A 27,745-nucleotide genomic window follows, 5' to 3' on the forward strand; every position below is an offset into this window, starting at 1 on the left:
AATTTGAGCTAGATTTGGACGATATTTTTGGTGAAAGTAACAAGGAAGATGGCAATTTCGAAGGATTCGTTAAAAACGAAATTCCATCTGAAATTCAGCGTCAGTGGTCGCGAACAGCTGACGACAACTGCCAACATTTTACAGAATTTAATGCAGTAAATACTGGCCCTACGAGAAACAACAGAGGAAAGAACCCAGGCAACAGTTTTGGTTTCTTAAGACATGGACCAACAGGAATGCCACTAAGAAGTGAAGCGAAAATCCAAGGCAACACAGAACTCAATGGACCCCTGTGGAAAACACAAGCGAGCTTCAAGCATTTTTTGGCGTATTGATGGCAATGAACGATTTGATTGAAAAGGCACGTTATGAAAACTATTTCGAAAGAAATGAGCAGTTCTGGTTGTTCCATTTGCCTGGTTTTTGGAAAGTTTTCAGCCAACAAAGATTCAACCAAATCAAACGATACGTTTTTTTAGTGATCCCGGCGCTAAAATTCCTCCGAGAATTAATGAAGATTTCAATCGTATCTATAAGGTCAGGCCTTTCCTTGACTATTTAACGTGAAAATGTTGCACTGAATACAACTGTACTGTACAATACTCTTGATGAAGCGATGGTTCCTTTCAAAGTCAGCTTGGGATCAAGCAACGAATTGCTTTCAAGCCTGTTCCTTGGGGCATCAAACTGTGGCTGCTTATCAATGCAAACAATTTGTACCTTACGAATGTTGAGGTTAAACACGGCTCTAACGCTGTTTGCCAAAACGTACAACACGTTATTTTCGATTGCGTTTTTATTGCTCTTGCCAACCATTTGCGCTTGTGTCCCTCGCTTTGGGACCACACGGTCATACATGATATTCACACCATGAACGATGGTGAGCGCATGACGCTTTCCGAGATTTTTCGACGCACGGATATGTTCAAAGTTGGACACTACGAAATTCTCAAACTTTTCGTCATATACTTGGTTTCCATATTTCATTTCATCGGATGTACTCTGGAAGATGTCGATTATCTAACCAACATAGAATGCTTGGTATTTAACGTGATGGACCAAGAATTTCGTGCAATGCACATTGATGCCAACTTTCTTGGAAGAGGAAGGTTTTTCGATAACATTCAATCCCTAGTGCACATGTGAGCAATGCACAGAGCTGTCTTGACAGTTCTCCGATGCATTTACACATTTTGATTGCAATGGGAGGAACACGATCCCGACAAGGAGACGTTAGAGGACTATAATCAACGAATGTTGCAATTGATGATCCATGATCTCGAGACCATGATGTTACATGAATTGGTGCGCCGTGTCCAAGAAGTGTATTGTCCTAGTCCAGCAGACTACATCATGATCGTCACTATGCAATGCTTCGACGAAAACCCTCACTTTCCCATGTTTCGTGCTATCATGAGATCACTGGTAGATCCCACAAACCTAGAAAACACGAGCGACGGACGTAAGATATTCATGGTTCCAAACGTAACGTATGCATGGCTCTGTGAAATTTTTGACAAACAGCGCATCAACTTTGAAAGGAAAGAATCCAAAACATTTTTGAAGCCATGATGACCTCCATCACCAGGGAGGGCATCCCCGTTATTACAAGATCAAATCGCCACGGGGGTTGTTCTGGCGAGACTGGGCATTCTGTATCTATGTTTGAACTATCGATCGATGCTAACACGGCATCAGAAGTCACCATTGAATCGGCCATGTTGAATTTGGTGATGAAGTTGACGGAAGATATTCAACAACGAATCACGAAGGCCGTACGAGAATCGCAATCCCCCGTTGTGCTTGATCGGTGGTTTAGAAATGAAATGGTGGATATCGAAACGAGACGATATGGTACGGATGCAAATCGGTTATTTGGATTCTTGTCACACCTCATACTAAATAGATGGGCCTCCTGGTACACGCAACAAGTTGTAGGGAATTGTGAAGGGAATGCAAAAATTACCCACGTGCCTAGCGACTTTAATCATGCTCGATTAAAACTGATACCCCATTGGATGGTGCAATGTGCCAAGGATCCAAAGAACGTGAATGCAGACAATGGATACGTCCGTGTTCATCAAGTGGAGCGATGGCCTGTACTCGTCTCCACTATTCGTGATGTTTCGGTACAAGACACTTTCCAAGGCGAATTGGCGTCTGCTTCGGACAACCGATCTCTCTTACCATTTCACAAAGCAGGATGCACCGTCTACGTTCATCAAACACTCATGATACTCCGCTTAGGTGTGACTGAACTTGAAGCCAAGAAGTTGCGCAGTGCTTGTTCTGAACCCGACTAACCCATCAAGTATTGGACGTTCAATGCAAAACTACACCCAACACTTTAGGCGACCCTGCAAAAAAAGGTGTTTCGCGGATTGGCGTAAAATATACCACAACAGCCAATGCGGTAGTCTACGAACAAGATTTGGATGGGCGGGGCACTGGTGCATGGCTTCACCTCTCTCTTTTGTCGCGATTAGAAGGTGTTTTTTCTCCTTCGGCTGCCACCTCTCAGGACGCAGCTAAGACATTTGCCACAAGGTGCATGCGAAGAAATTTGACGGATCGAAAGACGCTACTGTATTTCAACAAGTGAGACACTGAACAACCTTTTGGTGTCATCAAAGTGGACGTTGCACGAGGAGGAGTGCTCCCTCGTGTCAACCTACCGCGAGAAAAAAAAGCTGACGTTGTCATGGCCAGCATGGCCATGATACGAGGTCACAGTGCATCTCTCGGGATAAAAAGACAATGCGTCACGACCTTTTTACCCCAGCACGAGACAGCTTATGTTACCCAGAAATACATGGCTAGTACGGGAGAAGTCAAAGAAATCCAAGACCGTTGTAAAGCCAAACAAACTAAATACTTGGCTGTGGCTTTTAAAAGATGACCACACAAATGAAACATGCATCAAAAACAAAACCAGAACATTACACCAATAGAGACCGGCATGACATTTTGCCCAAGTACTAGCCCTTCCCCACAGCTCATGCATAATAGACTAATGCCCCGGTTCACACCACACCTTAAACACGTTTTCAAGATGTTTAGTTAAACATGGTCTCAAAGTGTTTTCTTTTTAAATAATGTACACTGATTTTTGTTACCTAAAAGCTTAGCACAGATCAAAGCATGTATTGAAACCCATCTGAATCTCACATAAAAAGCCAGTCCTCCATTTTTCTGCACTTTGTTAATACCAGGTTAATTTAACATGTCTTGTTGGTGTGAATGGGTTACACGCCAAAGGCCAAGGTCTCTGGCATTGGGCAGCTGCTAGTTAGTTAAAGTTGAAGTTGGCTGCAGCAGCAAACTGTAACCAGTCCCACCAGTCCCAAACTAAGACCATGTAATACCTTGGAAGAAATTATAACTTTTCGCCATGTAGCGACGTCCTCTTTCACTTTTACGTGCATTCCACCGCTACAAACTAAGACCATGTAATACCTTGGAAGAAGAAACAACTTTTCGCTGTGTAGCGATGTCCTCTTTCACTTTTACGCGCATTCGACCGCTAAGCAAGCAGATATCCCACAACAACAAACCCCTGCACATTTACTGAGAATCCAAGACTCCATCCGTAAGTTGGTGAAGAATTTCACTTACTCTATCTGGCATCTTGTTGCCTCATTGAAACAGTCAGAATCAGTGCTGCTGAAGCCACCATCAAAGTTACAAGGACCACTGGAACCATGGCAAGAGTACAAGAACATTTACAAATGCTGCCATGACAAATTAGCCCATTTAATCATCAACATACCCAAAGAGGTACATGTAACCTACGACCAAGCACAGGTAATTATTTATGAACTTAGTTATTTACATTATTCCTCTTGGCTGTTATGAGTGGTCAACTTACTGTATGTTAAGTTTAGTACATCCTGTATGCCTTCCTGAGCCAACGTCAGAGCCACAGCCAGAGCTGCAGTCACAGCTGCAGTCAAAGTTGTACTCAGAACCACAGTCAGAGCCAGTGGCAGTGGCAGAGCTACCATCAATCTTGCAAAGACCATTAGATCCATGGCAACAATACAAGGGCCTTTCCGCATGCTGTTGTCAACAAAGCAGTCCACTTCATCAACCAACCCAACAAAGTAGACACGAGAAAAGGACAAGCACAGGCAATTATTTCACAACTCAAGTATTTTAGCTGATTTTAAATGTCTGTTGTGACTCAATTTCATTTGAAAGTTATTGTGTGTTAATCTGTACTGGACTTCCTGTTAATGTTTTTGTGGTCACCATGACTTCTTTGTTTGTGGCGTGAGCATTCCATGCATGCAAAGGGCACTTTTTTTTATTACTTCCTTTACATTACATAATGCCAATTTTATAATATCCCACGAAAATATTTACAGTTCTGTGAAACGAGGGGGGGTTTATGACCTAAAGGTTTAAGGTACATTTTAATAAAATATTTCTTCCAGTTAAAAAAGAGTTCGCTATCATTGTTTTCTCCTTCACTAGAAATTCTTTTAAGCTTCGACTATATCTCTTTAGGACCCTTTGGACCACTTTAACCATCTTTTCTTGGCTTTAACAAGGAAGAAGTTAACTTGAAAGTGAATGTTATCATTCATCCGGATACAATTCAAGTGAAGAAATTTATAAATCTTTTTCTGGAATTTAGGTCTTGATTATCAACAAACGTTTCGACTGAAACCATCAGTCTTCATCAGTGAAGTTTGTCACGTGATAGTTCACTATCATCACGTGACAAACGTCGAGGAATGGAGGCGAGGGCCCGGTCCCAAGTGTGAGACAGAGAGTTAACTGTGTAACTCACAAGTTGCCATCACTGCAAAATGGGTTATGACATGGAATGCAACCCAAACACAATATTCAAAACACCAAAATGCCACACATTAAGTGGAAGCAAACAAAATTGCATCAGGAATCCCTGACTAGAGGTTAAACTACAGTGCAGTTCAATTTGGATACCAGTGCTCGACCTTAGCAGTGACCACTAGCCCAGGGATAGTAAAAAATGGGTTTGGGCTAGTATTTTTAGAACTATTAGCCACCGGGCTACTGGAGGTAGAACAGCTTTTGGAAAGACAAAAAAAGAACAAAAATCAGTTTTAGTTGATCACGACAGAGACAAAGAAATTAAAAAAAACTTATCTCGCATTTTGGGATAGATTACTCCATTTGTGGTCAGTCTGTGAACACAAAAGGACTGGAAGGAGGACTGAACACTAGTGGGACCCAGAAATTCACGGAGAGGTCGCCATCTTGTGATATGTTGATGACAATCTTTGATTTTGATTGGGCTCTCAATCAGTAAGAAGATGATAGAATCTTTTTTCCAAGAAATGAGATACTCTCAAGAAGAAAGGAAGTAAAGGAAGATGAAGCACAACCAAGCAACTCAAAATCAAAATATCCTGGCTATAATGCCACTAGGGGAGCTGCCCGATGGATAAATTCAGAGGAAAGGCTAAGGAGACCAAAAAGAATGTTCACAGACTAAAAGGACTTAATATGTGGAATGCTGAAGGCATGCCACGTCTTAAAACCAGTCGACTGTCTTTTTTTTGTTTGTGGTTACAAATGTGCATACCCCACGGATATTGAATTAAGCTCCAATCGGGTGAATTTACTTTTATACCCTTCAGTATTTCCAAACTTCCCTGTCGGGATTACAACACATATACCTTTCCCAGCCTTCAAGATTATCTGCAAGCGTGTTAGACCACTTGGGCACCATGACGCACTTCCGTCATCTAGATGAAAGGAAACATTTACTGTGGAACCTTTCTGCCTGCCATGATAGACACAGTATTAAACTGTTTGATAAAGTGGACAGATGCTTTTTCTTTGAGAAAGGCAAGCTTTTAAGGTAAAGAGAATTTTCTATGTTATTTCTAGATCTTGCTTCGTACTTGTGTGTTCCACTGTGAACATTAGTTTGCATAGAATGAACGAATACTTCATTAGAAGTATTTAGCAGGGAAAAGCGGAAAACGATGTTGACAGCGAGTAAAACCAGCCAAAGCTATTACGGGTAACCCATTAAAAGCTTTGTCCGAGGAAATAGGAAGCAGGTGGAAACTTTTCTTCATTTTTTTTCTTTTCCCAGAGGTGGGAAGAAAAAAGGATTAGCGCCACATGGTCGTTATTTTCGAAACCACAGAGCCACAAAAATTTTAAAACGTTAATGTACTTAAAATTTTATCAATATTCCACTCTTTATTTCGTACAAAATATATTGCCTTTTTGTGTTATTTAAGCGGTTGATTCAAAGCGAGTATTGAATACATAAAAGGTCATTATGTCAGTCATGGAATGTGTCGACATTTCAACTTTCATTGGTAGGGAAATAACTACCGTACTTAACATAGCCGTGGATAACGTAATTCTTAAATTAAGTGACGCGTGTGACTACTTTGCTAGGCCTTTACTCGAGTAAAAAACCAATTAAATTTAATCGCGACTTTTAGGAAAGAAAGCTGTAAGTTGTTAAAAGTGTTATTATTGTATCATTCATACCCATAGATATCCTGATGACAGTTCCAGATTAATTAAGACCATTACGTCATCAGAGATTCCTCGGAGATTTCACCTTGGCTACAAGTGCAATAGGTTCGTGTGCAGTCGCTGTTGTCAGTTGTTGTGCTACAGATTGATCAGGTGATTTTGTGTTTATAGTCATAGTGAATCAACAAAGACTGCTTTGGAATGTGTACTACGTTGCGACTATAGTGGTAAGAAAACAGATAAATTGTCAAAGCGCGGTTTAAGATCTGAAAGATCTTCTTGTTCTTAGTTTTGTCGGTGAGCAGACCCAAACTTCCACTCAGCCATATAGTCAGTGGGACTTCGAATCAACTTATTCATAAAATTTTATGAATATTCCACTCTTTACTTAATAAAAAATTTATTGCCTTTTTGTGTTATTGAAACACCTCATGACAAACGAGTATTGAATACATAAAAAGCCATTACGCAATGATTTTTGTCATATCGTTCATACCCATACATAGATTGTATCCGAAGAAAGGTCCAGATTAATTAAGACCATTACGTCATCGGACATTTCACAACGGCTATGATTGATGGTGCAATCGGAGTTTTCACAAGGGCTATAAGATGGTGTGCAGTTTTTGTCAGTTGTTGTGCTACAGATTTATCAGGTGATTTTGTGTCTATAGTCATCAGTGAATCAACATGGACTGTTTTGGAATGTGCACTACGTTGCGACTATAGTGGCAAGAAAACTAATACATTTTCAAAACGCCGATCTTCTTGTTAAGGCTGTCCTGGATGTAGACTCAAAAACGTCAATAGCTAATACTAGTATTAGTAAGACTGCCAAACATATCATCACAAACGGTAATTACAGCATTCTGAAGCAGTTCTGCCATCACAATAATCTTTTGTTAAAAAATTTATTCTTACCCTTTGTAATATTAAAACCAGACTGAAGTCTTTCCTTAATTTGTAAATTTGTAAATATGTAATTATGATGCTTGTTTTAGTTTTTAATTCCAGGAAACGTTATAGGGTCAACCTCGTGTTTCCTTTTCATGATGTATTTTTATATTTTATTTTTTCATTGTGAATAAATTATGCTTATGCTTATGCTTAATGGTAACACCGGTAAATATTCAGTGTTCACTACATGGATGAATTACAAAGATGATCAATTACTCTACAATGAAGGCACATTCTGTTCAAGTTGAAAAGAAATAAACAATGTTGTAAGGCCAGGGTAGCCCCAGCTGCCTTGTAAATGCTCTGCTAGGGGCAACTCGCCTACCCTGGACAACTTTTTACTTGATTCTAGACCCTTTGAATATTGACACCAAACGGCCATGATGGCCGATCGCTTACATCGTGGGGCTGCCCGCGGTGCTAAACAGAGATATACTTTGTCAGAAACCGAAAATATTTTGACTGCAAGGTCGGCAAGTCCTCTCGTATTTCATTCTCCCACACCTGATGATGATGACGAGTCAAAGCAAACATCCAGACTGGACAAAAATAATGACTTGCAATCGGGCAGGAAGAAACGAAAGCTGTCAAGTGACTCAGATTTGATCCAGAAAAAAGGCAAAGAGAAGAAAAAGACAAAGTGTGTATGATCCAATGACAAGGTAGAAGAGATGCTCAAGTTTGTGCGAGAGTACAAATCGACCTGTGACTTTCAAGGTATTGCCTTTGAAGCACATCTCCAGTCACTGCATACTGAAGTGAGATGATGTATGGCGAGTTCGTACCCTGATGACTTTGGAACGCCAAGCCTTACCGAAACGGAAACAAGTATTAAGGATATGGCCAAAGAGGAATACGAAAGTTTCAAATCATTCAAAATGATGAGGAAAAGTTGGCAATCAAGAAAGGCTATGATAGAATCAAAGAAAAGATAAAGAACATTCATCAAGATTACTGGACTGCGGTGAATGAGGGAAGTCTTAGTGGCAGCAGGAAAATAATGGTAAGGAAAATTTCAATCTCCTTAAACTCTTTTTCCACAGGGGGGCCTCAATCCGATACGCTGAAGTATCGGGTTTGTAAGATTCGTAGCGCAGCGCCCTTTTCATCGATCCCGCTGAAATTTGGCGTGTTTACTGGGGAGATATAGCCCCAGTTTCCCTGAAAATCTCGGCTTTCTAGCTTTCATTACGCCTACATGACGTCCATTCTAATTCAGGCAATTTGAGCCGATGCGATGACCAAATTTTCAATCGATCGTGGAGCTCTCGCGAAGCGGTTTTTCTAAAGTTTTTCAGCCAAAAAATTACACTACAGGCTTCGGAATAGATAAAGAAAAGGATTTGTGGTTCATTGGATGGGATTTCAAGCGTTAAAATCGCTGAAAAGGTAAGAAGCAATTGCGTGTCTGGGAGCACATGTCCTTTGAACCACAGGCGCCCCAAGCTGAAAATATGTGGTGTATGCGACAGATTGTGTATATAGAGAATTGTATGGGAAAATCACCGATCGTAAAAAAATTGTGTAAATAACTATCTCATTTGAAATAAAGTTTTCCTACCTCAAATGTGTGACCAACTTGTCTCTTTTGGCGAGTTTCGAGCCATTCTGACGCCGTTTAGTGAAGTCATCCGGAAGGCCGTTGCTGAAATAATGGGAAGGCCGGTGACTCCATCCATTGCTGGCCAGACCTCACTCCACAAATCGTTTTCTCCTCAACAGGAAAAGTCCCGAATCGCAATAAAAACAACAGTTCCATAAAGCCCAATAAATTTCACTCCAAATATGTGTGTTTCGGCGGCCGAAAGACTCGTGGCGAACGAAAACTTTGCCTTAAAATTCACCTCTTCGGCTTTCCTCAGAGGCTTGTGACCGGGTAGTCAACAACGGAAACTCGCAAGATGGTTTCAGCCTCAACTCTGATTGGTCCATTTGAATTTGACCGCGTGCTGGCAACACGACCGTGCGTAATTGACCTTGAAATGGCCAAATTTGTGTGGAAAACTGATTTTAGACCATTTTAATGTTATTTTTGTTAAATTTTTTTACTTCAACTTTCGTTTTTATAAAATATTGTAGTTCTATGTATAAAAGTTATATGTTTTGGAAAGCTTATTTTCATAGCTTTAAAATGATGTATTTTTTTCCTCCTAACTGAAAATACTTTTTGAGAAAAAAAACATTTTTTTGTGATGACTGACTTTGCCAGGAAATTCCTGGAAATTCCAAAATCGAAAAAGAGTTAATGAAATTTGGGGAGGCTCTCCTGCGACAAGCACAATCCTATTTGGTATTGACAGTGACGTGATGGAACAATCAGTTCAAGGTGAAAATGACAGTGAAGTTCAAGGTTTTTGATTTGCCTTGAGTGGAGTTGAGTGGAGTTCAGTTGATTTGTAGTGTCCTCAATAAGTGCTGAAGTGCTATTGAATTGACGCTTAAATAAAGTTTATTATTATTATTATTATTATTATTATTGTTGTTGTTATCATCAATCATATTAATCAGTCAATAACTTTATATTTTCTTTATGATCATAACAAAATAAAGTAAAAACCAAATGTATGGTTCGTGCATGGACAAGGTGATGACAATTGAAGAGAACTTTGTTAAAATCGAGCTGATAGCTTATAATAATATCAACCCCTGTATACTACAAATGGTATGGCATAAAATGGCTGGCAGTTAACCTTGGCAACTACCAGCAGGTAAAAAGTTGAAGAGGTTATGGTCATATCTTATTTATAATGTTGCGAATTTTATATAGAAACAAATTCAATTTACTGATTGATGTAATAATATTGAAGTGCCTTTACAAAATCCAGTTCAGTATCTATTGGCAAAGGAAAGAAAAGAAAAGAAATATAAAAATTTGAGTCTTATGGTAGGTAACATCCTACAATAATATCTGTTCCACAAGTTCAAATAATTCATCATATTGTTACATTCGGTAAAGTTAATTGCTAAAATTAATTCATATTTACAATATTTTGATTTTTGTAACATTTAGGCATTTTAGCAGAGATGTATCCAGAGTGCGTCATTACTTCCTGGGACGCACTCGTTTTCCTTTTGGACGCATAGAATATGGAATAAAGAGTCCAATTGGATGCAGAAAAAAAAAGAATGTTAATTTTTATGCCAAGGGCGAATGCCAGGTGAAACATGGGAATAGCGTATTAAACATTCTAATTTCTCATTTCTCTTATAGTGAGCGAAATGACAGAGAATCCAATGGTGAAGTGTGTTAAATTTTTGTTCTGTGCAACCCTGTTTATTCCGGGCGTGCATGTGTCATTGTCTCGGTTCTTGTTTTGCATGTAACTTGTCTGTTTTGCACATTATGCAACTTTTTTGGAGTTAATGCTAAAATTAACGTGTTGAACAGGAAACTTGAATGTATTCAATCGCTTGATTATTAACACTGACCACTGACCATTGTGGGAGGTGCGGTGGCCTCATGGTTAGTGCGCTCGACTCCGGATCGAGTGGTCCGGGTTCGGGGCCTGGCCAGGGACATTGTGTTGTGTTCTTGGGCCAGACACTTTACTCTCACGGTGCCTCTCTCCACCCAGGTGTATAAATGGGTACCGGCGTAATGCTGGGGGTAACCCTGCGATGGACTAGCATCCCATCCAGGGGGGAGTATAAATATTCCTAGTCGCTTAATGCTAGTGAAACCGGAGATAAGCGCCGGCCTGATGGGCCTTCTGGCTCGTAAGCAGTGACTTTACTTTTTATGGCGAAGTCACGGCCACACGGACCGACGATGACCTGTGTATCGATCGCTTACAGTTGTTTACTCTTTTGTTCCTAAATTGCACCTCAAGTGTTGTTAAAATCAATGATGCTCTTTTACGGAAAATTGAGAGTCAGTTCGGTGTTTTTTTTTTCTGTGGAGATCTAGATCATTTATCAACTGGAGCCAACAGTTCCTTCAACATACGGATTCCTTGAGACGTTTTCAGATGGAGCTTTGAGAGCCCATACATTTTGACTGATGAATCAACGGGTATAACAGTTTCAAAGAAATTGATCATTTTAAGTAGATATTCTTACGCGTGGGGAGGGATAACTTTATTTTTATGCAATTTAGAAATCTGAAAGGGTACTGCAGCAGCAATTAAGAGGCAACAGATCGAATATTAATTATTTAATATTAATTAGCTGGGCCCCCAAAATTTTGCAATGGATCCCCAAATTTTTCAAAAAGGGGTCCAGAGGAAAACCTGGATACATCTCTGTTTTAGAGTCTTCACATTCCCCATCCCCATACTTTTTTGGTGATGATGATGGTGATGATGAGACAGATAACCTATCAAGTATCAGTTAAAAAAGTGTAGAAGAAAGCAGGTGCTCAGAGGATGATTCTTCTAAAGCTAAAGCAAAGGGCAAGGTTAGAGTAAATACAGCTAAAATAGCTCAACTGGTTGACAACAAGAGAAAACACATGGAAAAAATCTTGTCTCAAGCACAACGGGATAAAATCCTATCGAGCACTGCTAAAGATGAGGTTGCCATGAAAAAGAATCTTCTGGATGCCTTTGCTCAGTCAAACAAGGTCTTTAAGACCTCAATGACAGAGACGACTGACTGCCTAACTTTGCTTGGCAGTAGTAGTGCATCTGCTATGCAAATGGTTGCAGTGGCTTTGTCAGGTCAACCACAATCGTTTCCCCTAGACCATGGACAATACATGGGGGCACCCACACCTGCTATGTTTGGCTCTGGTGTTAGTAACAACTACAGTGGCTCTCAGCCTTCTAGCGGTCACTTGCACCATGGAGCTGGAATCCATTCTCATCAGTTTTCATATGACGCAGGATCATTTCAGCCAGAGAGCCATTACAGTTCAGTGAGTCAGAGGGCCTCTTCTGTTACATCTTCTCATAATGAGAATTCACGGTCAGATTCTCACAGAGACTATTTTGAATTGTGATTCTTGTCAATCATTTATTTATGGACAGTCTCTTCATATTTATTCGGTTCCCTACATGTAGCTGAGGAAAGTGTTGAGTTGTGATATTGATGTTATTATCTAGTTGAGTCTAAATTCTTTAGAATGTATTTGACAATACGAAAATTTGAACGATTTTATGTGATCAATAATTTGCCTTGTTATTAGGTTTATAACAACATTGACATGTATCACACAATGAGTAGGAAAGTAAAGGTATCTTGTACTTCAAGTCATTGACATTAAAGACAACCATGTCATTAACTGCCATACAAGCCATAAATACTACATGTATATGATAAACAAAGAACCATTAATTTTTTGGTTTCAAACACAGAGGTACAGTTCAAACGTCCAACACACATGTACAGTGCATGTTAAGTAAATTGTGGCACAACCATTTAAATTATAGACATAACAGGCCCTTTTTGTACTAGCTTTCTGCATAACACATATTTCTTTTGCAAAATTATAGTTGGGGAGGTGCTTATTAGAGAGTGAAACTTTCCTCACCAATGCAAGAAATATATGTTGGATACTGTTTAATGTTTATTTATATTCAATAACACCTCCACAAAATTGAAACAATAAAAATAATGTGGCGGACAGATAACTCTACAAATGTATAACCAAATCGATATTACATGTATTGTCTTTCTGTTAACGAATTGTCTTTGTTTTTTGTATAACATCTATTATGAGGGGCTAGTTTGTATTACTAATAAATAAAGAAGAAAAGCGCCTTTGTAATAATTTGATGGTAGAGGGTGTCTGAATGGGGTTAACTGTTTAGCGTATAAAGACGTTTTTGGACTGTCGAAACCGTATAAACAACACAATATGAACTAATGTATAAAAGAAGATCTACTTTTTAGTGTATGACGTACATAAGGACCAAAAGTTCAGACTTTTTAGGATAAATAAAATTTTGTGAGGTAGAAATGTAAATTTTAGTTTACTTTGACCTCGTCTAACACTTCTATTTTGTAGGTTGTGTGTCCTGTTGGAGGTTGCACGACTTCCGTTATTAACCGCGCAGGCCATGGGCCAAGTGCGGTTCTTGCTCTGCACGTTGTTGTTTTTTTTTTGTTTTGTCGGTGAGCTGAACCAAACTTCCACTAGGCCACATAGTCAGTGGACTTTGAATCACGCAATGTACGATGTTTATTCGGCAAAAGCTGTTAAAACGTTAATGTACTTAACACTTTATGAATATTCCACTCTTTATTTAGAAAATATATTTCCTTTTTGTGTTATTGAAGCGCTTGATTCAAAGGGAGTATTGAATATATAAAAAAGGCATTACGTCATCCATGGAATTGAATCTGTCGACTTTGCAACTTTCATTAGTAGGGAAATAAGCACCGTAGTAAAGAGATCTAAAGATAGCCGTGGATAACGTAATACTTGAATTATGTGACTCGTGTGACTACTTTGCTAGCCCTTACTCACGTAAAAAAACAAATAAATTTAATCGTGACTTTTAAGAAAGAAATCTGTAAGTTGTGAATACCGTTATTATTGTATCGTTCATACCCATACATACATGTAGCCCAAAGAAAGTTCCAGATTAATTAAGACCATTATGTCATTGGAGATTTCACAATGGCTACGACTGATAGTGCAATCAAAGATTTCATGTGTGTGTAGCCGTTGCTGCAGATTGATCAGGTGATTTTGTGTCTATAGTCATCAGTGAATCATCATGGACTGCTTTGGAATGTGCACTACATTGAGACTATAGTGGTAAGCAAACAGATAAATTTTCAAAGCACAGTTATAAGATCTAAAAGATCTTCTTGTCTCTTATCATTTCGTGACATGTACTGAGCCTGCACTCCGCATGCGGTTTTAGTTACCAACCCTAGACTTCTCTCTCCGATTCTCTCTACACTTTGCAAACCTCGCAAAGATGGCAGCCGTTAGCGCTGGGATTACTTTCTACCGAAACTCACAAGTTATCAAACGTTTTCGTTCCAGAATTTCTTTTTGGGATTATTTAAGCAGTTTTAATAACTTCAACCGCCACGTAGAGAGTTTTCTCGGCGTGAAAGAGGAAGCAAGGGGGCTCCGAGTTTAATAATAGCTTCAAGTTCAAATTGTTTCGTTTGGCGAGGTCAGCCACAGGAGCAAGTGACTGCCAAAATTATGGTATTTTTACCTAGCAACACTGGAATATGGAGAAGCCCCTACTCCAGGAAAGTTCCGGTAGTGAACTGAACGGTAAGTTAACATTCTTTTACGGTATATCAAAATTGTTTCATTAGACTATCAGCTTGTTACTCCGCAATGCCCCCTAGACTTGTGGCTATTTTTGCTTACTTGGCCTCATACACCATGCAAATTGTGTTGAAACACCACCAGACACCACATGAGCTCGTCATTTAAACAATTTTCTAAGATCTTCCGACTTGAAATGTAGCGAAGAAACTTCACTCCCCTCAGTGAGCGTGAACTCACTTCCTTCATCTCAACGAATTGCATGCATCCACTATTTTCAGCCTAAGAGGTGAATGTTGGACAATTTCTATCCCTTCTCGTGGCATTCAGGAACACAAAAACTCCTAGGCATAGCGAAATAAAACAGACCAGATCGTCGATGAAGCAAGACTATTCTGGGGAAGCATTGTCAAAACAAAACACGGAGGCTCAACTAGTCTCGCTTTCATACAACTCGTCCCGGGCAACAACCGAGAATCCACCATATTTGCATAGGTGGATATGGTAATCTACAATTCTCTTAAGATACTCACTGAAAACTTACTTTGCAGGTGGTGCAACAACAGTCCCCCTGAGCATGGCAGAGACAATACTGTTAGCCTTCTTTAAGAAGGGGTACACCAAAGAAGTCAGGAAAGAAGAACATCTTAATCCTTTGTGCCGAAAAATGAAAATCAAACATTTTAAGGCAAGGACGACCTGGGTCCACAGCTATCCCATGATGCCACATACTTTCACGTTCCATTGTTGTGGAAATTTTTTGCGCCTTTATCATCGTGTTTACCTGCGTGGTGTGCAATGCATGACGTGTGTGTAACATGCGCGAAAAAATGCACAATAGCAATGGGCGTGAATGTCCTTAAAACGTTCGAAAAAGGCCCATCGAAGCCTTCATAAATGATCACCCCGGGAATTTGCGAGAGCCGATTCTTGTAAGCGACCAAAATTATAAACAATAGAGGGTGGTCGCTTACGAGAGCTTTCAGCAAAAGTCTCTGGGATTTTAAAATTATTATTGATGGTAGAAAAGATAGCGTTCGGGAATGCACCTATTAAAAGCTGGAAACTTCTTTCTCCATTTACGGGAATGGTAGCTTATGAGTGACATTTTTAACGGGGATTTACCACCCGGGTTTTACTTTGGTGGTTGTAACTTGACCTGGTCGCTTACTGACAGCTTCAACTGTAGTTGTTGAAAAATTTTAGTCATGTTGATTACATGTGTCAATATGCAATTTCTCGCGAATTTTTTCTGCATTTTTTTCAGCTATTGCGTCGCCAGTTCAAGGGTGGCAACAAAATTTGAAAACATCTCATCACTGATGCGAGCAAAAAACTGCTTGTTGCCGCGGCTTAAAACTTTGACATGCTCATTATTTATTACCCGACTACAAATTTGTTGAATGGTAAGCGATTAGTTTTTATTTTTTCTTTGTGTGTTACTTGAGTGACTTGAAAACCAAGAATTGGGTTTTAGGGCATGTAATCAAATCTGAAATGGCGTCGGTCGACAACGACAATTCGAATGCATTTCTTGACTTTACTGGTGCCTTAGACATCATATTATGACAGTCCCAGAACCAGATTTCAACCTAGAGGTTAACACCACTGACCAGGACTTAGGAGGAGTGATCATTTATCTAAGTGGAGATAAAGGACTTGATGCGAGAAGAAAAGTGAACTTGTAAGCATCCAATTTAACTTTCAAGTGTGACTTCTTCTAATCAATCAAAATGATAAGGGCATTACACGGTTATATCTTTTTATTGACAAAGTATCATTTGAGTAAAGGAAAGGAAATTGCTTGAAATGCTTGTGTACAACACTTTAGGTTGAGAGAAGAGTAAAGTTGTTGATTCCATTCATTCATTAAAATGTGAAACCCTAACTGACACTTTTACAAAATTTCTGTTTCAAGATTACAATATTTTGAATTACATGTAGGTTCTTGAATTTTTGTTTCAGTACATATCAACTCCAACCAAAATTTCATTGTTAGATTAGTGAATTTTCGTCCTGTGTTCGAACTTTTGTGCAGCTCTGCGAAATTTCGAAAAATCACACTTCCTCCCCGAAATTTCGAGAGAACAATAACCAAATTTTGTTGAAATTCGTTTGCATTCTTTTTGCACAGTGCTGGGACATACGAAGATTGTAATATTGTCACCCTCCCTATGTAACTCCTGTTTTCGTTGTTTTTTTACATTTAAAATGTATGATAGTGTGGGACATCGGTGAACAAAGCTGGAAAGGACACACTTAAGACAAGCAGAAATCAAAGATTAGGAAATGCATCTGAGCTGTCTTCCTTCCATTGAGATATTCAAAACCAACAATTATTTTACAACTTTCTCTGAGAAGGATGGTTGTGTTGCATCAATTTGAAATTTAATCTAGAAGCATCGCAAAAACCATTTCATAATTTTGATGTGGGTATGTTGTGTGGAGGTTGTGTTCGTTTCGAAGTTTATCGTCATATTTACAGCATGTTCTATTAAACCAAACTTTATCTACTACATGTAGCAGAGGTTTCACTGAGAAGGTGAGGACCATCAGAGACCTCAGGTAGCAGGAAAGCAGTATCTGTCTTAAGAAAAAATCTTTTCTACCTATTGATTATTTAAAAGTAGTTAAGAGAGTGGGTTTGTCTCCTACTATGACATGGTCATTAGGTGGGAACATTTTGGGCATGAACATCCTTGAGGACGTTCGCGCCCAAAACTTTCCCACGTACAGATTTGTCACACAGAAAGGTAAATACTTTTGCCAAAAAGGACAAAAAAATGGGGGTCACCAGCTATATGCATGTAACTGGGATTTGTGTATAGCAATAATTATTATTGTTATTGTATTGCCTCATCACCTACTGCAGACATGGTCACTAAGTCAAGTTTTCCAACTGTGTAGCTCCAGAACTAAAAATATTCTGCAATCATCTTATCAATTTTAAATGGCCGAGGGAAATATATTGATAAAATGTCACAACTTCGAAAACAGAGAGAACTTGAACCGGAAAGTTGAAACAAGGACAAATCACATCTCAATACCAATGACAAAACAAGGTCAAATTGCAACATCTGTTTCAACAGCTTTTCCATGCTTTGATAAGTAGGACCAATCGATTTGTTAAATACCAATAACTGAACACAAATTCACTTGTCTTGGGAAGAAAACAATATTTTGTAATATTTTGTTCATTACCTTACACCTTGTGGGCTTCAGGCCCCCACATCAAATCCAGGCAAGTAGTCAGCAACACAAGAAAAATTGCAATCGACATGTAGAGTAAAGCCTGGGTTTCACTAGCAACGCAAGCACAAGCGCAAGCATAAGAGTGCTTATTTCACTGTGAAACGGGGTTGACATTTACGAGCATAAAAACAAGCACAAGCACAAAAGGATGAAAATTTTTCCTTTTCCTTGTGCTTGCACTTATGCTTGCGTATGCTTGCGTCATGTGAAAACAAAATGCAGCATAAGCACAAGGAAATTTGCTTATCTGGAAAATTAAAACAATCATTCCAGATTCCCTGCCTCTGAGCATTTGAACAGAATGGAGCATGCCGTAGTTGATTCTGATGCTTGCATGTATGCCGACGTCCCTTTTCACCAGCAAAAGCTACTTATGCTTGTGCTTGCTTCACTAGTGAAAACCAGGCTTAAGTGCCTCACTTCACTCAAACCCAATAACAAAAGAGAAAATAACTTTAAAACGCTTCCCCCAATTGACAGTGATACTGAAAGATATCACTCTGGTTAACGCCAGAATATGCTACAACAAGTTGCAAAATTGTTGAGACACTTTCATTCAAAAGCACCTTTTCTAGCTTCCAATGCCCGCCGTATCTAGAATTTAAACCTTTCCCACTTCCTCTCCCCTCTCCCCCTTTCAATGTTGACTGCTTAAGTTCCCAACATTTTTTTGTCTTGCTAGCAACACTGATAAGGGGGGGGGGGGGGGAGGGGGGGCTGCAGTGTGAGAGATAATAGGGAAATTAATAATGCCCCAAGAAGGTGAAGTGTCTCCACTATTTTTGCAACTTGTTGTAGCAATTCCGTGCATTTTAATTGTTAATGGGTTAAGCAAGAAATTTAGCAACCCACATTAATTAATCACTTTACTTACCAAATCAAGAAGGGCATTTCTGTCCTCTTCAGTAATGTTTTGGTCTTGGACGCAAGTTTTAACATGCATCCTCATTACTTCCAACAAGCCACTGTCTTGTACAACTTTCCTCATCAAAGGCAACATGTTATACAAGTCAAAAACTATTTGCAAACAAAGGAACCACAATTCTGTAACATCTCCTGACACTCTTTGGCATATGGTGGCCTGTATAGTTAGGCTGCGTTCTATCCAAAGTTCTTTCTCGCAAATAAAAGGCCTTGTTCCTCTTAAGAAGTGAACTGATGTGCTTAGAAACTGAAACATTTCCTCTGGTTTCCTTGAAGCCCCATGATCTAAACTGTTTTTCTGGAAAAGTAACCCAAGCACCACCGTGTTGAAAAGAAGCACATCATTGTTGGAGGACATCAGTAGTGAAACAGATGCATGGACATGATTGCCAATTTCTTGAAATACAACATTGTTAGCTACAAGTTTGGCTTCTGTCACAAAAAAGTTCAAAACTATGCCAAGTATTGTAACAAGGCACGTTTCACACTCTGCAAGTTCCCCACCAGTTTTCTCAAGTTCCTTCCAGATTTTCCATTGTTGAAAGTAACACCTTGAGAGGAGTTCAGGTCCATTGTTGTCAATCAAAATCACGCGCATATTTTCATCAGCTGACATGTGACACAGTGGTGGCAATAGAAAACGCATTATGTCCCCTTGTCCTGATACCTTTTCTTCTTTACTTACAGGGTTTGTTGAACTTGTCCCTGATCCATCTTTTTCACTGGCTTTTGCATGTGAAAGGGGTTCTACAACAAAGAGATTGTTTTGTGACATAAGGCACTAAGGCATGTGACAAGGCATGTTACACACTCTCAAAAGGTTGCCAAAGTTTTCTTTTTAATTTAAAAGACCCCCACCCTTTTGATTAAAGTTCTGATGCATTTCTCACTCTCAGCTTTATTTTCAGAATATTAATTTTGCTTAATTATAGAACATTATTTTGATAAGTTTCTGTAGGTTTCAAATTTCAGGGATGACAAAATTGTTCTTCTGCAAATTCTATACCTAAATATGACAAACTAAAATGTATTAACACAATATCCATCACCACAGAAAATTTTTTGACAGAAAAATCTTGTAATTTGTGGCACACTGAGACTTGATGAAACCCCCGGAAGGTTCAACTCCCACAAAGATTCCCGTGTCAAAATCTGAAAAACAAAATGTTCTTGGTTGTTTGAAAGAGTTGCTTGCAAGATTCAAAAAGTTTCAAAAGTTTATGTAACCAAAACGACACGAAAAACTTGCTAGAGAATGTTTTAACGAAATTTCTAATTTAGTGCGCCATACTGTAGAATGCTGCCCACTAATTTAGCCAATCACAGGGCATGTAGTATCTGAGAGATATAATAGCAGAGATGTATCCAGAGTGCGTCATTGCGTCCTGGGACGCACTCCTTTTTCTTTTGGACGCATAGAATATGAAACAAAGGGTCCAACTGGACGCAGAAAAAAAATTGCATGTTTATGCAAATTTACGAACGCCAGGAAAAAACATGCTAACAGAGTATTTCAGAAGGAAATTGAACATTCCCATTTCTCACAACGGAGAAATGATTGAGTTCCTTAAATTTCAAGGTAAGCTGTTTTTTTTTCGGATTTCTGTAGTCAAATAATTTCATTTGGTCAACCATTATGCCCAGCTCCAGGAGTTCAGTTTTGAATTCGCACGTGTTGCGTGACATGATCTGAGCTGTTTTTTAGGCGAGACAATCAGTGACACTTTCGATCTGCCGCCAGTAATAATAAAACATTTCAGTCGAAGTTCAGTTTGTTGCATGCTTTCCAAGTGAATTTCAAGCATTAGTTCGCTTATCGTGAGTGAAATGACAGAGATTCCAACGGCAAAGTATGTTAAATTTTTGTTTTGTGTGACCCTGGCCTGTTGATATTAATTCCGGGCGTGCACGTGTCATCGTTTTGGTTCTTGTTTTGCTCGTAACTTGTCTTTTTTGCAAATGATGCAACTTTTCTTCGGAGTGTTAAAGTTAACGGGTTGAACATGAAACTTAAATGTATTCAGTCACTTGATTATTAACATTGGCCATGGCGAAGTCACAGCCGCAGGGGCCGACAATGAACTGTGTATCGAACGCTTTCATTTGTTTACTCTTTTGTTCCTAAATTACACCTCAAGTGTTGTTAAAATAAATGATGCTCTTTTACAGAAAATTGAGATTCAGTTCTGTTTTTTTTGCTGTGGATATCTAGATCATTTATTAACTGGGACCAACAGTTCCTACAGCATACGGATTCCTCGAGACGTTTTCAGATGTGATCGATGGAGCTCTGCGTTTGCAGGCTAGTGGAGCTTTAACAGCCCATACATTTTGACTGATGAATCAACAGGCACAACAGTTTCAAAGAAATTGATCATTTTACTGTATTTACCCGTGTATAATACACGCCCGTGTATAATACGCACCCCAATTTTGGACTGCATTTTGAAAAAAAAAAAGTTAGAGCAAACAGCAAAACTAGTGTGAAAAAAATCCATTTCCTGGATAAGAAAATTTGCTCCGCTACATACAACAGTAAAGTAAATAAGCCTATGTAAAGTGTTTAAAAACTGAAACCTTAAACTCGTAGTCACAATCAAACAGCACTTCTCTCGCACAAGATTTGTCACCGACAAGTTCATTGTGTTGTCCGTCCACAAGATCGTCTTGTGTGTTATCAAGGTTTTTTTACTACTCCATATTTGACAAAATACGACTCAATCATCTCTTCAGGCAGAACTGAGGTCAATCCGCCAAGAATTACTGCTAAATTGGTGTTTTCTCTGTAAACGGCTGCTTTCATGCTTCCAGTCACATGAGCTTCGAAAGCATAAACAAGCAGGCTTCTTCGTCTCCCCAGTCCCAACACGTGGAGCACGCCAAACTCTTCATTCCTTTGGCATCCATTCGGCCTTTCTCTTGGGCGTCACTGATAACCCTGTGCTTGTTTTCAACTTTAGGCACCGTTTTCCTCTTGAAAATCACCATTGGTCTTAATTTTGATCCATCACCAGCATGCACCAACAAAACAGTTGCGTGATATTAATTTTCTTCTCTGCGGTGTAATGTTGATCATTCGGTTCCGCGGCATATTGAAGATCAGTGGCGTTTTGTCCATATTTCCAGTAACATGTAGTAGGTAGTTGTGTTCTTTGCAAAATTTTATAATATAACAGTGTGAAATCGGATGATCTTCAGCGGAGTTTCGTGGCCATTTTGATGTTTCAGTTTATCGCTCAAAAGTGAAGGCTATGTTGTTCAGTTGTTCAGTTGTTCATTTAATCAAAAGCCAATGAGTCTTCGGTTTTATGCTAAGGAGGGACGCGTGTCTAAAACGTATAATACGCATCTCAATTTTCGGAGCTGTGCGAAAAAAAGTGCGTATTATACACGGGTAAATACGGTAAGTACATATTCATTGGGAGGGATAAAACGGTATTTTTGTGCAATCAGAAATCTGAAAGGATACCGCAGCAGCAATTAAGAAGCAATAGATCGCATATTAATTCTTGAATATTAATTAGCTGGACGCCCAAATTTTTCAAAAAGGGGTTCCAGAGGACCCCCAAATTTGAAAACCTGGATACATCTCTCTAATAGAAATTGTTATATAGCTTCCCTGAATATACTCTTCAGTGAGCTATAAGAGACTAATGGGAGCAAGGCCCTTAAACTACAGTAGGTTCATGTAACACCACTTCATTGTCCTTCCACACTACTAGAATATAAAATGGAGCAATACTCAATATCACAGTACAATTGTAATATGCTGCACAAACTACAATTATTGTACCGAAAGGGATGTTTATAATTTAACCTAGGTGAATGGAATGATTAGAGAAGAAAATCAGTTTCAACATGTAACATCCTCTTTTAGTAAAAATAATAATGATAATGATAATGATAATGATAATAATAATAATAATAATAATAAATAATAATAATAATAATAATAATAATAGGTGGAAGACCAAGCAAGACAAATACAGAGAACTAAGGGCGGGTATTAACATCAATACCCCGATTACAAAGTCAACCAAGTAAATGTAGTTTTCGATTTCCTAGCAGAATACCACCAAAGACTGAAGAATGATCTCAATGAGCATTTAACAGGAAAGAACAAAGAAGAGACGCAATATCTAATGATGAAAGCCAGAAGTGGATCATATCACAAAATGTTGAAATACCGTACTTACCTGTGTATAAGTCAACCTTTTACGGCCTCAAAAGAAGCTCCAAAAACCGCCCTTGACTTGCACATGGGTCAAAGATTTTGAGCCAAGTTCCAGCTAAGTAATTTATTCAAGATTAACATAATAGTGTTGTCTTGGGCATAACGAACGCAGTGGACAAAAGCCGACGTACATTGTAAAAGACTTCAAAATGAATGACAAAAGACTTCAAAACGAATGTAAGCAATTCCAGTTGAAATAAAAGGGATTTGTCCAACTCTAAATGTGGAAGAAACTTACAAGCACAAATATGAAATAGACACTAGAAATTTTCGTTTTCCAAAGGCGTAAAGCCCTAAAAAGGCATTTGTTTCTTCAAATAAAACACGATCGTTCAACGGCTTAGTAACCTGGCGTGTTTGCGTGTTTGCGTGCAAGCATCGTCAGTCGTGTTAGCGTGAAAATGCTGGTTGGTAATGATTGTTTTTTTAATTCTTTATACAAACCTGGCAGATTTAAATGCTTTTGCAAACTTCGTATTGTTTTGTTTATGAGTTCTGTTTTGTTTTGTTTTGTTTGTCATTTGAGAAATTGTGTGGTTCCAGAAAATATCCATACTCCTCCCACGGAGGGTTACGGAAATTCCGAGGGGTAGAGGGGTCTGAAAGAGGCAAATTTCCGAAGGGGAGGGGGGTACATAAAGAGCTTTTTTTTCCAGAGGTTTTGAAATGCGATCGCATAAACACTTACGTACTTTTCCAATTGATTCTTCAAGGTAACCAAGAAAACTGGAAAATTCAATTCGTTGAAATAAACGTAAGATTCCTTCTCATATATTTTCCACTATTATTCCGCCGCCAGACGACACAGATAGCACTGAGAAACTCTCCTGAGCAGCATGTTCGACGTGAAGTAAAAAAAAAAAAAAGGCTGACTTTTAAAGATCTTTAAAGCTTGTTTTTAGCTTAAACGCATCTGTTGCTTTTTCAGATGGCATTATTTGTGCAGTCAGTTGATTGAGATCATTTGATTATACTCATGTTATTCCTGTTCAGTACAAAATTTCTGCGAATTTCAAACCTTCGATAACCAGGTTATGAAATAGTTTCATCATTATCCGTGTAGTTATGAGTTTGTAAATGTTAGCAAAGTCAATAATTTCAGTGCCATAATTTTGTCCTGCCGTATTTGAAGCCGTCGACGGCGATGAGAGACGGCAAAGGTTTCATTTGGTTGTTTAGTTACCGGATTGAACTTGAAAAGTATGTTTCACACATGAAATGTGACACTAGTTGAAAAATCCTAGGGAATAAAAAATGTACTGTCATTTACAAACTACAGAGACAAAGCACATAACTTTATTGAAGTGTTCTTGGTGAATGACAAAAATTTAAGCGACCTTTGATAAACAGCTGTTGAAAAAAACATGTTGCGTGACGGCTTATGATTCCCACTGATAAGCGAAGTCAGTTCACAGCAACACACGCGAAAAATAATGTAAACAGTATGGTTCACAAATTATACTACTGTGGATAAAAATTACACCCGCAACATAAAAAAATATCACGGACATTAGCACTGAGGTATTTTCCCGAGTTTTGCTGTGACAGCAAAAATAACTCTGCAATAAATAGTTTCCTTTGTGTGCAACATAATTTGATATGTTGTTTTTACTACGCATAAATTTAAACTTCGACTGGGTTACAAAACGTATACAATAGACTTAAAATAGCGCCAACTTTCAGTTCTTTTTTTTGATTTTTAAATGAATTTACTTCTTTTAATTGAACAGAGAAAAGGTCAGCTAGTTGCCAGGACATTAAAGGGTTAAATAAGCTCAGTTGTTAGTTTCAACATTTCAAAGCATCTGTGAATACGTCTAGAATTTCCACGGTCGTTTTTGAGAGAATGAAATTTTTATTACAGCTCTTATTACAGTCTCCTTTTTTCCAAGGGGTATGGGGGACCAAGTGGAAAAATCATGGAAATTCCAGGGGGTGGGCGGAGTAACGTGAAGCCCTCTGGAACGGAAAATCCAGTGGGGTGGGGGGTCAAACTGGAAAAAACCCTCCGTGGGGGGGGTATGGATATTTTCTGGAACCACACATTGTAAGTCAAGGACCAATTAAACCTTGCACATTTTCGCATCGTTCGTAAGTTATTTTCAAAGATTGACTCCTGCTTCTGTGATGCTGCATTGTGCTTATCCTCTAAAGCCCTTTATCCTTGAACAACGAAACTGGTGAGTTTGAGGTTTACATGTTTGATTTTCAGTGAACTTTTTGGAAACTCAAGGACAAAATGCCCGCATACAGCTGCTGAACAACAAAACTATTAAGCGCTTGAGGCCCTGATTTTTTTGTGTATCCACATTTCCAGAAATCGAAGAATACAAGATTAGTGTCCCATGAACATTTGACAAAGAAATTAAGAAATTGCGTTTTTTTTCCCATCAAAAATGGGGGGTCAACTTATACATGGGATCGACTTATACACGGGTAAATACAGTAGTTAAGAAGTTTTATACTATAAGAGAGAGAAGGAACTGAGCAGAACGTTGAAAGGAATAATCTAACCGAACATTCATATTTGCAAATTATATAGCATAGCCTCGCACTATAGCTAGTCTCGTTATGCTATTGATCATGTAAAACCGCGATATCAAAAAGTGTCAATAATAATATGAATATTAGTAATCATATTTACTTTATTTAAGTCTCAAGGATATTTAGCCGAGCAAGAGTGCTGTACTAATTGGGGAGACTACAAATCAACTGAAATCAGAAGAAACCAAATTAAATGTTGTTTTTGGAGGAGAGGAGAAAACAATTAAGAGTTCCCCAGGAAGGAAAACTCTCTTGGATCAGAATGGAGACCCGACCCAGGAATCAGTCCCAAGCCACAAAAGTGGAAGGCGAGTGCACTTACCAATGCGCCAGCCCTACTCCAGTGCCAACAGATGTTGATTTTTTAACCTTTAATTAAATGGGAAAGCCTAATAAGATTGGAAAACAGAAAATATCACAGTACCAGAGGGGATGTTCATAGATTCCTTGGCCAACTTAAGCAGAAACGGTAGCAGTTTGGAGATTCCGTCTTGAAGTGCAGAAGTTTCCTCCGCCATCCAGGCACATAAGACCCGCACTGAGGCTGAAACCAGCTGGCTTCGTTGGAGATCAGCTTCTCCTTGATTGTCGGCAACACTTTGGAGGAAGTGGATGATGGAGGCCATTGCCTCAGTGGCCAGTGAATAAACTTTTGGGAGTTTACCACTTAAAGTCTTCGGCAAAGGACTTTCAATTGAGGAGTTGAACGCTTCACTGTTTACAACAACAAAATTAATTGCTTCCTCTAGGATTCTGTAACAACTGACCAAAACAGCTCTTCTTGGAACGATATTGTTTAAAGTGCTCCCATCCAATATCATCCTTATCTCAATACAAGCGATAGTTGTGCTTAAAATCAACAGATCCGGCGATCCATGTTGAATACGCCCAATAATTAAGTTCATCCCCACAAGTTCAATCAGCAGAGAAACCAAAACGATGGCCGGATCTCTTTCGTGGGAAGAAACTTTTGAGCGCAATACTTCTGCCACGCCAATGCATATGTTATCCACCCATTGTAATCTTTCAGTCTCCACGAACGAGGATTTCTCCACACTGGCCAAAAAAAGAACGACATCATTGCAAAATTCGAATTTTGACTTGTCTTCTGCTTCTTTAAAACGCTTGCTCAAAGTCTCTAAGAGGTCAAGGAGTATCTCTCTATCTTCTTCCCACAAGCGAGCACTATGTGTTCCATTGTTCACCATGCAAACAACAATATCAAACGCTTTCTTCGAATGCGCACATTTCATATCCCTTGCCATTTGACAAATGGTTGAAAATGTCTCTTTGTCGGAAAGATAGCGGCATCCTATAGACGAAGAAGCCAGAGAAATAAGTATTTGGTAGCAATCAGCCGTGATAGAATCGCTTTCGATTTTCTCCTTGTTCGCTACGGCCTTCAAGATCAATGGAATCTTCGAAATCATGTCCGGATGGAGGAGAAATTCTTCATCTGTCGCAAAACAAGCGAGAATAGCAAAAGCTAACGAACGGTAAACGTCATGGGGACATTCCGTGGGTAGTCTTCTCGAACGCAGCAACCGGTTGATGAAATTGAAACCAATCGCTTCGAAAAGTCTTCGGCGACCAAAACTCTCCACAGAGTTTGAGTTGACAATTTTTGTAACCAGAAGCAGCGCTGCGAATCGTTCGCTGTCATTTCTAGCCGAATTGATGGCTAAAATACACTTCTGAAGCGACAAATTTGAGTCACTTTCAATAACGCTATGGCTTGCTTTCCTCTCCATGATATCGAAACGAAGGAATGTACAGATCAGCTGAAATTCTAGCGTCCTCAGCTGGTTGCATTAGCCAATCACATGGTGCACTGGGTGAGACCACGCGTTTTTGAGACGCGAACGGCAACCGGAAGTGAAATATTTGCTTTGCTATTCATTCTCAATTTTCGAATACCCCATAATACACTTTGTTTGCCCCCCGAATTTTGCATAAACCATTGTTTTCAAATGCTCTTGGGAATATGCAGAGTCCCCAAGAGCGTTTATGCAAAATTTGGGGGGCAAACAAAGTGTATTATGGGGAATTCGAAAATAAGAATTGCTATTAGGGAAATAGTCAAAACAATTGTACACGGACAGGACCCCCCATGTATCGAAAGAGACGGTGGTATCTTTTTGAACCCCATCCCTCCCACTTTAAAAGAT

General features: G+C 39.1%; 1 protein-coding gene across 5 annotated transcripts in view; it reads right to left on the reverse strand.

Annotated features, from left to right (window-relative positions):
* LOC138032222 (neurochondrin-like) overlaps positions 1 to 27,343 on the reverse strand; it is an 87,042-nt gene extending 59,699 nt beyond the window's left edge. For 3 of the 5 annotated variants that reach the window (XM_068879844.1, XM_068879842.1, XM_068879843.1), the window contains exons 1-2: positions 26,002 to 27,159; positions 18,750 to 19,546 (exon numbers count right to left, since the gene is read on the reverse strand). In XM_068879844.1, the coding sequence (XP_068735945.1) occupies positions 18,750 to 19,546; positions 26,002 to 27,007 (1,803 nt within the window). In that variant the 5' untranslated portion in view covers positions 27,008 to 27,159. Of the gene's footprint in view, positions 1 to 18,749; positions 19,547 to 26,001 lie in introns of all 5 variants that reach the window. The other 2 variants (XM_068879841.1, XM_068879840.1) reach the window with 1 other exon arrangement.
* Positions 27,344 to 27,745: the final 402 nt, after the last annotated feature.

Source organism: Montipora capricornis, chromosome 14, assembly GCF_036669925.1.
Source record: "Montipora capricornis isolate CH-2021 chromosome 14, ASM3666992v2, whole genome shotgun sequence".
NCBI classification, from domain to species: Eukaryota; Metazoa; Cnidaria; class Anthozoa; order Scleractinia; family Acroporidae; genus Montipora; species Montipora capricornis.